The sequence below is a fragment of the Mustela erminea genome, chromosome 15, assembly GCF_009829155.1.
Source record: "Mustela erminea isolate mMusErm1 chromosome 15, mMusErm1.Pri, whole genome shotgun sequence".
In the NCBI taxonomy this organism is placed as follows: domain Eukaryota; kingdom Metazoa; phylum Chordata; class Mammalia; order Carnivora; family Mustelidae; genus Mustela; species Mustela erminea.
The window spans coordinates 30,384,845-30,399,483 of record NC_045628.1 but is presented as its reverse complement, the minus strand read 5'-3'; the positions used below and the strand labels follow the sequence as shown (position 1 = coordinate 30,399,483).

Below are 14,639 nucleotides of genomic sequence, written 5' to 3'. Positions count from 1 at the left end.
CTGGCCAAATAAATATATAAAACAAGATGTTTAACAATGGATAAAAGACAATGGTATGCCAGAAGATCTAGGAAATAGAAATGATCAGCAAGTAACTCAAAGTAATAAATAGGATATATAGGTTTTAGTGGATATTTTAAATATTTCAATTATTTGTTAAGTGACAAGCCAGAGATCAGCAAAAAATTCTTTAAAAAAAAAAAAAATCAGTGAATCATGAGAGACTATGGACTCTGAAAAACAATCTGAGGGGTCTGAAGTAGCGGGGGGTGGGAGGTTGGGGTACCAGGTGGTGGGTATTAGAGAGGGCACGGATTGCATGGAGCACTGGGTGTGGTGCAAAAATAATGAATACTGTTATGCTGAAAATAAATAAATTAATTTAAAAAATAAATAAAAAATAAAGGAAAATTTTTAAAAAATCAGTTAAATAAATAAAGCTTTAGTAAGATGCCGTGATGCCAAGTAATGCATCACAATAGTAATATGATCACTGGTGTTACCATAACAATAATCAAACAAGATGCTTGCTTCTCACCATATGACAGCTTTTATTTAGTAGTAGTATTTAATAACACAGGGTGGGGGAGGGTTTTTTTTTTTTTTTTAAATCTTCAGCTTGTCTCCCTGGCAAGCACTCCCCTCCCCCACTAAACCAAACAAAAAATTTAAACACAAAAACTAATCACCATGTGATTCTCTACCCTCCCCTGAAAAAACCACCACCAAAACAAAACCAGTATGACATGTAATTAGGTTCTCACATGTGGGCCTAATAAATACTAAATAACCAAGTAAAAAAGAAAGATCAAACTCTAGTCCAGACCAACAGTGTTGTCCCCAGGTGAGCTGCACTGGCACACCACCCAGAAATGTATTCTAAATGCAAATTCTTGGGTCCTATGCTGAATCTACTGAATCAGAAACTTCACAGATAGGACCCACATGACTCTGATATGAACTAATGCTTGAGATTTAGAAAAATCTAGACTTTAGCATCAGAGAAAAGCGATAGCCAATTTCAAACTTATGCCCCCATCTCTATTTCTCTTCCTCAAGAGCTCTCAACTTGCTTACTGGATTATGTGTTGAACCTGTATCAATAACACGAAAGGCATGCATTTATAAAACCCAAATACATTTTACAAAAAGAGAACATATTTACTTATTGGAAGCTGTCACTAATTCAAAAGCATTATCTATAACAAAAATGGATTTTTGTTTACAATGGATACAAAAGAAACGCCGTCTGTTGGGAAACTAGATGTGCTGTTTTGGGTTGGCGGCATTTGTTTCCTCTCTTCTCACATTTTTAACTACCCAGAACAACACATAAAGTTAGACAAAGTCAATGTTCACTATTTTGGCCTAAGGTTTAATGAGAACAAATTAAGTTAATGGCGATTATAAGGCTTGGGATTATTTCTGGGTTCCAAGGATTTACGTTTTGCTTTTTCCCCCATCATCACAGTAATCAAGAAATGTCTGTGCATGAACTGTAAGTATTAAACTATAACTCTAGTAGAACAGAGCAAAATACCTTAAAATTTACACCCCTGCTGTTTTAATACCATAATTTAAAAACAAAAACAAACACTGCATTACAGGCAGTATATGCTTCATAAGAGAAGCTATTTACATTTAAAGACTTCATTTAATGATCCTGAGCTCTTACCTAGGACCTCAGGTGGCTCTGACTGAAGGCCTTCTGGCTGCTGACCCTGAAGTACGTTAAGCAGGGCCTGGAGACTCCTGAGGCATAGGGATGGGTGAGAAAATCGTGTCTCCTTGATCAATTCAAAAACTTCACAAAGTCCAACTTCAATGATCTGTTTAAGATGGGAAAAAAAAAATATATATATATATATATATACACACACACACACATACACACACACACACACACACACACATACCTTGTAATGGGTAAGCTAATAACACTTTCCTGGGTTTTGAAACAGTACAGCTTATTTCCCCAGCAAATGATTAATGCTTCCATATTTAAAAGGCAAAAACAAAAAGAAATACATTACCCCCACCAAAACCAACCAAACAAAAAAACCCACAATTACCCATGATGTTTAATTTCAAGATTCAGAAAACCATTTAGTTATATGGAAGGCTAAAAAATAATGGTACTATTTTAAAAGCAGTTACAGCATAAGGAAGCCATAAGAAAATAACATGAAAATTGTAGGAGTGCACTAGATACTAGGTTACATTCACTCAGAAAAAATAAACTCTATTAATTTAAAAGTTCATTTGGCCATACTTAACTACAAATCAGCAATCTTTCATTAAAAGTCATGTCAATTGTTACTTATGACCAGAAAAAAACTCATTTAAAAAGGAGTTTTTCATCTTAGCCCTTCCTATAATGGTACAGTCACATTACTATTTATTGATGGTGTCCCCTCTTCTTGTAGGGTTTTTCACAAAAAGAATTAAAAACTGTCTACTTAAAAACTCACTACTATTTTACCTTTAATTATCTTATCACTCCTCATCAGGACCAAGGAAAAATCTGACTCAGTATCCAGCAAAAGACAGAGAAATCTGCAGCTAAAGTCTGAGAGAGAAATGTGATGATCTGGTATTGGGAGATAACTTCAGTGGAATGACAGAACAACAGACAATGAAATCCCATTCTTCAGTCAGTGGCAATATTTTGAGAAAGAGGTGTGTAAGATCTTTTCAGATGGTGTCAAATTATTTGGAGAAGTAACAGAAAAGTTAAAACAAGAATAATTAGTAGAAATGCATCAAAGCATTAATTCTGTTGGACATAACAACAGAAGACTATCTTCCAGGCTGAGATCTGTGCATTAATCACATATTACATAAATATTTCTTAAGCACTTATTTTTGGGAAACTCACTACAGGAGATATTAAGATACACATTACACTAGTCCCTGTCTTCTAAGAATTTATACTCTAACTGGATAAATGAGCCTTGTTACAGCATTTATTATATTATAGTGTAGCTGACTATTTTTGTTTCCTTTTTCCCAATTAAACTGCGGTCTCCTCATAGACAAGGAGCATGTCTGAACTAGATTATCTCTCACAGCTAGCCCAGTGCCTGACACATGACAGGCATATAATAAATATTTGTTTAATTGCTCTCTCAGTTGTGTGCTAAAAACCACTGCAACTCAGAAAAAAATTTTCCAGATAATGGTCAAATCAGTTGCAGGCAAGTCAGTTGTAGTTCTGATTATCATTTGCAAGGTTTCTGAAGAATACAGATATGACTAAGAAGTCAAAATAACTAGCAGGACTGTCTTTTTAGAGAAGTTATCTAATATCCTAGCAGACTTAGTTATAGCTAAGATTACAGAAATTGCTTGTATAAAGTTTAAATTGATTAAATGCACTAAGCAGTGAAAATTTCCAGGTGATATAGTTTCTTTTCCTGGAATAGACTAAAAAATAAAAACACCCTGTTCAAGATTTCTATCTGCTTATGTACTTTACAGGAAATGAATATGAACTCAAAGATCTCCTGAACACAAAATGTGGGGCTCTGTCCTCAGGCCAATGGGAGACTATATCCTTTCAGTCTCTAAGAATGCTTACTCTACTGCTACCAATTTTGACTTTTCAAAATCCAAAGGAGAAGGTCACAGATACATTCTTAGCAAGTTTTATTTATATAAAATTCCTACAGTAACAGAGAAAGTACTGAACCTTACCAGAAGGTGTAAGGCTACTTACTAATCAAGTTCCTGAGTTGTCTCTCTGGTAAGTTTAGAGTGTAAGAACAAATGTATGACAATAAGGAACTGCTTAGGAATAGAACACTGGCTGTTTTTGGTAAGACATACCCATAAAATGTTAGTCAAATGATCAGGAAAGAGAAATGACCCATCTGTCTAGGCTAACCACTGTAGATTCTCGGTACTCATTTGTACCTTACTTCACAAAAAATTTTTTTAGTAAGAGGGAAAACTACTTCGTTTCCAGAATAATTGTATGTTTTCAATATATAACAAAGTAAAAATCAACCTCAAGTTTTCCAACATATCTAGCGTTGAATTATTGAGTTGAGAAACAAAAGATGTTGTGAAGTGTTTCCCCTTGAGGTTTGGCTGAGTATTTTACCGTATGTATGAACTTTTGAAATTGTACTTTAACACTGAATCTTTTTTTTTTTTTTTAATTTATTCATTTGAGAAAGAGTAAGAGCTAGAAAGAAAGCACACACAGTGGGAGAGGGAGAGAGAGAAGTGGACCCCCTCTGAGCAAGAAGCCCGACACAAGACTCAATCCCAGGACCCTGGGATCATGAACTGAGCTGAAGGCAGACACTTAAATGACTGAGCCGACCAAGTGCTCCTAAGCTTCTATACTTTCAATGATAAACCATAACTACCCAACACATATTCTTCCACTTCTCTTCAGAAAATAGTGTTTTGTAAATTTACTGAATTTTTTCTTTACAGCTGCTTTCAAATAAGTAAATCCCGAAGGCTCTCTACTATACTTGAAGGAACACAAACCCAAATAACTCTCTGATACAGTCAGTCCAATGTCACTGCTGGGAAAAATAAGATAAAAATATGCTTGGCCAAAGAAAAATGATACAATGAGTCTTTCAAAAAGGTTTTATTTTTGCTCTCCTCAAAATCATAGTATTTCTAAAAGTGATTTTATTAGTTCACTAACAAGTATAAACATAAAACTTGAGTTACATTTAGATGTAATAATAAATTCCTTGCCATTAGAAATTATAACTTGTTGTATTAAATAGTCCTAGAGGAGGGCACCTGAGTGGCTCAGTGGATTAAAGCCTCTGCCTTTGGGATTGAGCCCCACGTCAGGTTCTCTGCTCAGCAGGGAGCCTGCTTCCCCTTCTCTCTCTGCCTGCCTCTCTGCCTACTTGTGATCTCTGTCAAGTAAATAAATAAAATCTTAAAAAAAGGAAAAAGAAAAAAAAAAGCAATATAAATATGTTTAAAAAAAAAAAGTCCTAGAGGGAGAGGGTGGAGGTAGGCAAAATAGATGAAGGGGGTTAGGAGGTACAAACTTCCAGTTAAAAAATAAGTAAGCCCTGGAGATGAAAAGTACAGCATAGAGAATATAGTCAATAATATTGTAATAATGTTGTGTGGTGACAGATGATGACCACACTTAACATGGTGAGCATTTTGAATTGTGCAGAATTGTCTATATGGTCTATACCTGAAACCAGTATAACATTCTATGTCCACTATAAGTTTAAAATTGCTTTTAAAGTCCTAGAATCCATTCCAATACTTCCAGAATACATTTGAAAAAGCTGAAGAGGAAACCAAAAGTAGACTTATATATTACCACAGAGGAAAGTATATTGACTTTCAGAATTTTTTGCAGAAAGCAAATATTTGGTAGTGATGACATTTATAAATAATAAAGAAAAAAATCTAGAAGGCAGCGAAAGAAAGGGTGGGGGAAAAGTGGCAGCAGAGGAGGAGGAGAGTAAAAGAGGAGGAAGAAGAATTCTGCCTCTCAGAAGATCTGGGAGTGAAATGTCTAAGTTCCTATCCTCTGACATACAGATTTATCAATGACTACTACCATTTTCTTCCCTTCTCTTCATGCCCAAAAGAAGTGTTCTTACAACTTTTCAAAGCTAACAATTTTTAAGCAATATTCTTGATCTCACTCCCATCCTATCTCTAGCAGAATTTCATCTCACCTTCTTCCCCCACACCGTAATAGCTCCCAAATCTCTATTTTTAGCTGGGGCTTTTCTTTGGAACTTCAGCCCTATCTAGTGTAAATGGGACACCTCAGTCAATCCGGCCAGAACTAAACGTCATCATCATTCCAGCAAAGCAGTGTTTCTCTTCAAGTTCTCCCTTTTGCAGTAAATGGCACTGCCCAAGAAACTTCAGAAATATGTTTAGATTACACCTTCTCTGTCAGCCTTCATAATCAACCAACTACTAATTCTTGTCATATACTTCCTATAGGCTGAACACAACCACTACCTCATTCCAACCATCAGTCACTCTTTGTGGACAACTGCAGTAGCTGCTTAACTGGTCCCTCTGCTCTAATCTCTCCACCCTCTAGTGATCTTTCTTACTAGCACCTACATAAGTTTACTAAAACACAAGTCTGATTAAACTCTCTTGCTTAAATCTTCAATATTTCCAAATCATAAGATGAAATCTGAAAGTGGCTACAGGACACAGAAGGCCTTACAATCTAGCTGCTGCTCTCTGACTCACCCAACTCCACTCTGGCCAAGAAGAGACCACTTACACTTTTTTTTTTTTTAATTTTTTATTTTTTATAAACATATATTTTTAATCCCCAGGGGTACAGGTCTGTGAATCACAAGGTTTACACACTTCACAGCACTCACCAAAGCACATACCCTCCCCAATGTCCATAATCCCACCCCCTTCTCCCAACCTCCCTCCCCCCAGCAACCCTCAGTTTGTTTTGTGAGATTAAGAGTCACTTATGGTTTGTCTCCCTCCCAATTCCATCTTGTTTCATTGATTCTTCTTCTACCCACTTAAGCCCCCATGTTGCACTTTACGATTATGCTGTTTTCTCTGCCTGCACGTGCATCCGCAGTCAGTGCTGCAGTTTTACCCCACCCTGTTGCGCTACACCTATCACGCCCCGAGTAACCCTTAAGTCACTAGACATGCCGGCTATCCTTACCATACATAACTTTCTTGAGGGTGGGGGCTGTGTCTCATCATTTCATTTTCAGAGCCTAATATAAAGCGTGCTATAACTCAAAAAATAATTTAGAAGTAAATAAACTTAAGAAGTAAACAAATAAGTCTATCTACATCTCTATCCTTTAACAAAATATGTGGAATGACTAGCATCAAATGAGAGTGAAAGCAAAGTATGAATCTAAAAATGACTGTTAAAAATAATGTAGTTATAAAGCTTGGAATACTTTGGAGGATCTGGAAATCAGACAATGAAAGATGGTGTGAGCTGGGTAAAAACTGTGTTTTGTTTTTTGTTCTTTTTTCTAAGATTTTATTTATTTATTTGAGAAAGAGAGAGAGCATGAGTGGAGGGGAGAGGCAGAGGCAGAGTGAAGTAGGCTCCCCACCAAGCAGGGAGCACAATGTGGGACTCAATTCCAGAGTCCCAGAATCATGACCAGAGCTGAAGGCAGATGCTTAACCAATTGAGCCACCCAGGAAACCCTAAAATTTGTTTTAGGCAAAAAACTTAATATGAAGTACTTAAGCAGGGGTAAGACAGTTCTTTTTAAAATATCAATGGCTGTTGACCCAATAAAACAAGGCAAAGGAACTGACAAGCAAGAGCCATATAATAAATTCAACTTAGCTTTTAAAATAAAACTGCATCAAAGTGATACTTCAACAACAAATAAAAACTATCTTAATTATGCCAGAGAAAAGGAGTAGAAGAAAAAAACCTCAGTGAAAAAAAGGAAAGCGAGGGCCACACATACAGGAGGAGCAAGAGAGGAACAATTATGAAGAAAAGGAACTAATGGAAAAGAGTAGCACCTGGAGCAGAAATGGTCAAAAGGAAAAGAAATATGCCAACATTTCGCACCTGCCCTCAAACTCCCATCACCTCAAGCCCTGAGGCCTCATTTCTTCTTCTGTGTCAGTCCTTCGTGTCACACAAATGACTGCCAAACTCACCACCTGGGAGTTTCAGTCCCCACCCACGCCGAAACCCCACAGCATGCTGAACGCCTCTGCATTAAGACATCTCAGCACTTCTTCTCCTCTTGCTTGTCACATGATCTCACAGACTGTCCAGAAGTTTGATTTCCTTGGACGTAAAGTATTTATTAATAGACTGAAGAGTTCCTTGAAAAGAAACTCAAATTCATTTGCACCTACACAGCTTCTTGTTTGCACCTTGTTTGCACCTAAGCTGATACTTCTAACTACTTATTTATAACTATGACATTTATTAACTCACTGAATCCTCACTACAATCCTGCGAGGTAGATGTTACCTCCATTTCACAGTTGACAAAACTGAGGCACAGATAAGTCCAGTAACTTTGCCAGCACCATAGAGCTAGTATTTTTAATGGTGAGTGTTTGAGCCTGACAGTTTGACTCCACGGCCCATGTTCTTAGTCACTGTACTCTATTTCCTGTCAGGTCAGTACCTGATGGAAAACTCTCTACCTAGAGGAACTCACATGGAAAAGATGAGCTTGTTTGTTTTAAGTAGAAGAAGGAGGTAGTGAAGAAGGTACACTTAAGGACACTGGAGAGAAAGGGACTAAAGGAGGAAGAGTCCCAAGAGAAAGATATTTGAAGACGACTGACTAAAAGTCAGAGGAAGTTCACAAAACCTCTCTTACTCTATGAAACAGGAAGCAAGTCATCCGCTGAGCATAAAATGAGAAGAACCTGACAGTAATGATTAAGGACAGTGGTGCACTTAGAAATAGCCACCATGAGATGTGAGAAAAAAAAAAAAATCAGATGAGGAACATACTTTCTATCTTGGCTGCTATTTTCAAATACCAAAATATCTACAAGATAGCTCCTCTGGGTGTGTATAAAAAACTTTTCAGGCGCCTGGGTGGGTCAGTGGGTTAAAGCCTCTGCCTTCAGCTCAGGTCATGATCCCAGGGTCCTGGGATTGAGTCCTGCTTTGAGCTATCTGCTCAGCAAGGAGCCTGTCCCCCCCCCCCACCCCCGCCTGCCTCTTTGTCTACTTGTGATCTGTTTCTCTGTCAAATAAATAAATAAAATCTTAAAAAAAAAAAGAGTTTTCAAGGCATGGCTTTAAGGTATCTGTCAGTTTAGTAAAAAGGCAACAGACCTGAATCATTTATGATAAAGGAAATCATTTTAAAATGCCTACATTTAGACAAAAGCAATATGCATAAATCATTTATAAAATGATACCTTTAAAAAGGTACCTTTTTAAAAAATGTCTATAAGTCTTTTGTTAGAAATACAACTATACCCACAATACAGACAAAATATTATATATAAAATAACATTACAGTCTTAAAATATATTAATACTTAAATAGAATGGAGTACCTTAAGAATAGCCTATTCTACTACCATACATGTTTTTATAACACCAATTAGCTTACAAGTGTCTGGTAAATAAGGAATGATATCAGAACAAAGTAAAAGTCTTATTGCTTCATATGAAATTTTCTTCCTAGGCAAAGGGAGCCAAACTAACAAGAGTACAATTATATCCTTAGGCAGAAAAGGCAAGAGCTCTCAGCTTAGCAGTTGCACAGCCAGGAGCCCTTCTAGTTCTAGTTCAAGAAAAATAAAAATGCATACCTGTACCCCAGATTCCCTCTCCAGAAGGGAGCACCCCCAGCTTTCTATGGCCCCTGGCTTGTGGTAGTTTGCTGTTCTGCTTATGCCTACTTTAACAGCAGTCGACAGGCTCAGAGCTCCACTTCTATCTGCAATGGCTCAAGGTTTACAATCCACCAATTCCACTTTACTGCTTTTGTACATTTTTAAAAGCCCCTGATCTTTCTTCCTGAGCTGTCTAAGTACTTACCACTGAGTTACCAATTACTGACTTTGTTAGCACTCCAGCTATAAAACTGCAGTTTTCCTGGTCTGCCCCAAACCTGTTTTTCCCCATAAGCCCTGTTAATTTTTAGTGCACAATTTTATAAAAAGGTATTTTAGCAATGCAAATATTTGTACTATAGCTGGAATGCTTGTAGGTTATCCATCCAAGTGGAACTTAAGTGACTTACCTTTGGAAGCTTGATAGGGGGCTCTTTGGATTCCTCCTCTTCATCACTATCTGACTCTCCACTCTGCACAGAGTTCTTGGATGCAGCTGCCAATGATGTTTCCTTTTTCTGCCATTCCAGAACACAATGGCGTACGTTGCAATAAATATTGAAAGCAGAAGGATTGCTATGTAGTTTGATATCTGGTATGATTACTGTATTCTCCAAGTTTTCAGACTGAAATATAAGACAGAATATATCAATTTCATATTCGTTTCCATAATCACCAATTCTCATTTTAAATAAAAAATTAAAGATTAGACATGATAGATGACTTGCAGAAGTCAGACATGTGACACAGCAAAGATAATCTAACAATTTACATAAGTACCCTTTCTTCTACACTTCATTACTTTCTAAGTAACAGCAATAACCAAACTGCCAAGGGATGGAGAGTGGCAGAGAATCTAACAGGAGTGCCCTTTGAGCCCATGACAGGAATAGAGCCAACAAAGCTTAACTGTTGTAGTATCACAGGATATTAATTTATTGCTTTTCTAGGGGACATGAAATGTATTACGGAGTCTCAGTGACCTACTACAAATGTTAAATTACATTTTGATTTCTTTAAAAAGTAGATTTAGGGGCTTAAACAGAAATCAAAACAAAACAAAACAAAACAGAATTTTTAATTTTGGTCAACTTTTTATGGTACTTTTAGGAAATTAGATTTCTGCAGATTATGGACATATGCTTTCCTGAAGCTCTCTCCCAGCTATCAGTCTTAATAAATACTAAAAATCATGAGCTTGGCAATTTCATTGTTAAAACTCAAGAGTCCATTTCTGTTTTGGCCCAGCATTTTATTCATCAGACCAAATCACACTTTTGAGATCTACATTTATATTAGAACTATACAGAACTGGTTTAAGATAGTCTATTAATGCAAGTTACAAAAATTAGAGTATTCAGGAAGTACACCTCAAGTACCGAACACACTGGTCTCAAAATTCTACCCTTCTTCCATAAATAACTGAGGAAAAAGTGGACTAATTCTTGTTAGAAAAAATATATACCAGAATTAATTGACAAATAACATGTAAGTATGCCTTCCAGAGGTATTAAAAACAAGCAATTATTAGCAATCCAAATCCAAGAACATATGAAAGAGATAATACATCACGATCTACCAAAAAACTGGCTGGTAACAATACTGGAAAAGGAATCAGCGTAATTCCCCATACCAACAAAAACAATAGAAAAAACATATGATACTCTAAATTAACATGGAAAAAGCATTTGACACAAATGAAACACCTATTCATGATAAAAAGTACAAGTAAACTAGGAATAAAAGACAATTTCCAAAACTGAGTAAAAGGCATCTATGAAATACCCATAGCTACACATAGTACAAGACTGAACACCTGCAAGCTAAGATGCAAACAGGGCAAAGACACCTATTCTCAACAATGTGATTCCACATTGTACTAGATATACTAGTGTCATAAGCCAAGAAAAAGGAATACAAGATATAGTGAGAAAGAAGTACCTACTAGACAAATTTATTTGTAGAAGACATGTAGAGAATCTTAAAGTGTCTGCAAAAAAGTCACTGGAAATAATGTGTGGATTTAGCAACGTCATGGGATACCAGATCATATTAAAAAAAAGTTAATGTATTTATATACTAAGAATGAACAACTGGAAAATATAACTTAAAAAATAATAGCATTTAAGTTACGAACTGGGAGAAACTATTTGCATACTTCACAAAAGACTAGCATGCAGAATATATGAAGAATTTTCAAAACTCAACAGTAAAAAACAAATAGCAATTCAATTTAGAAAATGGGCAAAAGACATGAATAGACATGTCACTGAAGAAGATATACAGAAGGCAAATAATAAGTTCATTATAGTAAGCCATTAGGAAAATGCAAATTAAAACAAAATGAGACATAATACAAACCTATCAGACTGGCTAGAATAAAAAATAATGACAACACCAAATGTTGGTGAAGATGTGGAGAAACTGGATCTCTTATACATTGTTAATGGTAATATAAAATGGTCCAGCCACTCTGGAAAAAAGTATAGCAGTTTCTTACAAAATTAAATATGCACCTTACAGTACAACCCAGCAACTGTGCTGTTGGACATTTTTACTGAAGAAATAAAAACACATGTTCATTCAAAAACCAGCACATGAATATTCATAAAAGTTTTATTCAAAATAAGCAAGAAACAACTCAGATGTACTTTAATGGGTGAACGGTTAAACAAACCACGATACAGCTTACTACTTGGAATGCTTACCCAGCAATAAAAAGGTAGAAACTAATGATATATGCAAAAACTGAGATAAATTTCAAGAGAATTAAGCTGTGTGGCAAAGGCCAGTCCCCATGATTACATTTATATAACCTTCTTGAAATGAAAAAAAAAATAAGGAAATGGGGAATAGATTGGTGATTGCCAGAGTCAAGGAAGAGGGTGAGTGTGGGGGAATGTCTATGGCTATATAACGTAGCAAAAAGGATCCCCGTGATGAAACTCTTGCACACACTGACTGCGGTAATTGTCCACAGATCCACATATGTGATAAAATTGCATAGAACTAAATACATGACCACATACAAACACAAATGAGTACGTGTAAAACTGGTGAAATCTGAATAAGTTCAGTAGGTTGGATCAATATGGATTTCCTGGCTGTGATATTTACCACAGTGATGCAATACTTTAGCAATTGGGAAAAACAAGTGAATGGTATACAGAATCTCTGTATTATTTCTTACAACTGCATTACTATGATCATCTCAAAAAATTTTAAAAAATTAATAGCATTTATAATAACATCAAAACCACAAAATTAATATTTAATAAAATTATGTGCAAGCTCTGCACACTGAAAACCGAAATAACACTGCTGAAAGAAATTAAGGAAAACCTAAAGAGAATAGAGACAAACCATGTTCATTGATTAGAAGATTTAATATTATTACAATGACAACTCTTCCTCAAATCTACAAGTTCAATGAAGTCCCAATAAAAATTCTAGATACTTTTGAAAACAGAATTGAGAGGCTGATTCTAAAATTTATAAAGAAACATAAAGGACCTAAAGTAACTAAAACAATGTTTCTTTAAATTTCTTTTATGATTTTATTTATTTATTTGAGAGAGAGAGAATGAGACAGAGAGAGAAAGAGCACGCAAGAGAAGGGGGAGGGTCAGAGGGAGAAGCAGACTCCCTGTTGAGCAGTGAGCCCAATGTCAGACTAAATCCTAGTACTCCGGGATTATGACCTGAGCCGACGGGAGTCCCTTAACCAATTGAACCACCCAGGTGCCCTAAAGCCATTTTTTTAAAAAAGACCAAAGTTGGAAGACATATGACCTGAATTCAAAACTACTGTAAAGAAAACACTGTGGTATTGGTGTGAAGAAAGATACATAGATCAATTAAACAAAAATTAATTCCAGAAATAGGTTCAAAAGAGTATGGTCAACTTATTTTTTATAAAGGTGTTAAGACAATTCAATAGAAAAAGAGAAGTCTTTGTAAAAATGATGCCAATTAACTGAATACCGATATGAAAACAAATGAACATGAACCCTTATTTTATACCACACGGAAAAATTAACTATAAACCTATCATGGGCCTAAATACAGCAGCTTAAACTATAAAATTTCTACTAGAAAATATAGAAAAAAAATCTATGTGACCTTGGGGGAGACAGAGATTTCTTAGAACACAAATTATATGAATCATATATATAAGAAAATAATCAATTACATTTGTAAGACTCTTTTTGTTCTTCTAAAGCACTATATAAAAACACAAAAAAACACCCCACAGAACAGGAAGAATTATTTGTAACACAGATATCTGACAAAGGACTTCTATCTAGAGTACATAAAGAACTCTTGACAATTTAATAAGATGACAATTATAAAAAGGGGAGGCAAGACAAGAAAGATATTTCACAATAACAAGATATGAATAGTCAAAGGCACATGAAAAGATGTTCACATCGTAAGTTATTAGAAAAAAGCAAGCTAAAACCACAGTGAAATAAATACCCGTATGTATTTAGAATGACTAAAATTTTAAATGCTAACAATACCACCATTTGCAAAGATATAAGGCAACTGGATCTCTCATACACTACTGGTGTAACAGTAAAATGCAACAATTACTCTGAAAAATAGTATGAATGGTTTTTTGACAAGTTAAACATTCATCTACCATACCATCCATGAGAAAAGGGTTAACAATGCAGGTACGAATGCTTATTCCTTGTTATTTCCCCAAGGGAACCAGGGCTGACTGTGGGCCAATCCTTAGGAATGTGGTCTTTAGACTTTTCTTTATGTTAGTTACTGCTGGTTTTGTAAAATGCACCCAGAGCAACGGACCAGGCCTATTGGCTTGTTCCACTGCTTTGTACAAACATCAAGATTGATGATGAGCACCTGAGTTTCACATACCATGGCTGACTGCAAAGCAGGACATGCCTACATGTGACCAACCCCCCCCCATAAAAGTCTCATATTCTAACACTCAAGTGGACTTTCCTGAACAGAAACAGTCCATACATATCCTTATAGTTCACTGTCAGAGACAATGTGTATCCCGTGTGCTCAGACAAGGAGGAACTAGAAAGCCTATGCCTTAACTCCCTAGACACCACTAATACTATTGATTTCTCTTTCCTGCTGCCTATTCTGTACCTTTGGCTATAATAAATCTAAGCCATCAGTGTAAGTTGCTTTTGAGACTTAACAATTTTTTGGCAAATCATGGAAGGAAACAACACCTACTCATTCCACTTTAAGGCATTTATTCTTCCAAAAACCAAAAACATCTATCCACGAAGACTAATACACAAATATTCATAGCAGCTTCATTTGTGATAGCCAAAAACTGGAAATATCAACAGGTAAA

The 14,639-nt window shown here is 35.9% G+C and overlaps 1 protein-coding gene across 1 annotated transcript in view; it reads right to left on the bottom strand.

Annotated features, from left to right (window-relative positions):
* LOC116574029 (E3 ubiquitin-protein ligase MYCBP2-like) overlaps positions 1-14,639 on the bottom strand; it is a 56,988-nt gene that overhangs the window by 9,290 nt on the left and 33,059 nt on the right. The window contains exons 3-4 of the mRNA XM_032314555.1: positions 9,706-9,921; positions 1,676-1,829 (exon numbers count right to left, since the gene is read on the bottom strand). Coding sequence (XP_032170446.1) covers positions 1,676-1,829; positions 9,706-9,921 — 370 coding nt within the window. The remainder of the gene's footprint in view (positions 1-1,675; positions 1,830-9,705; positions 9,922-14,639) is intronic.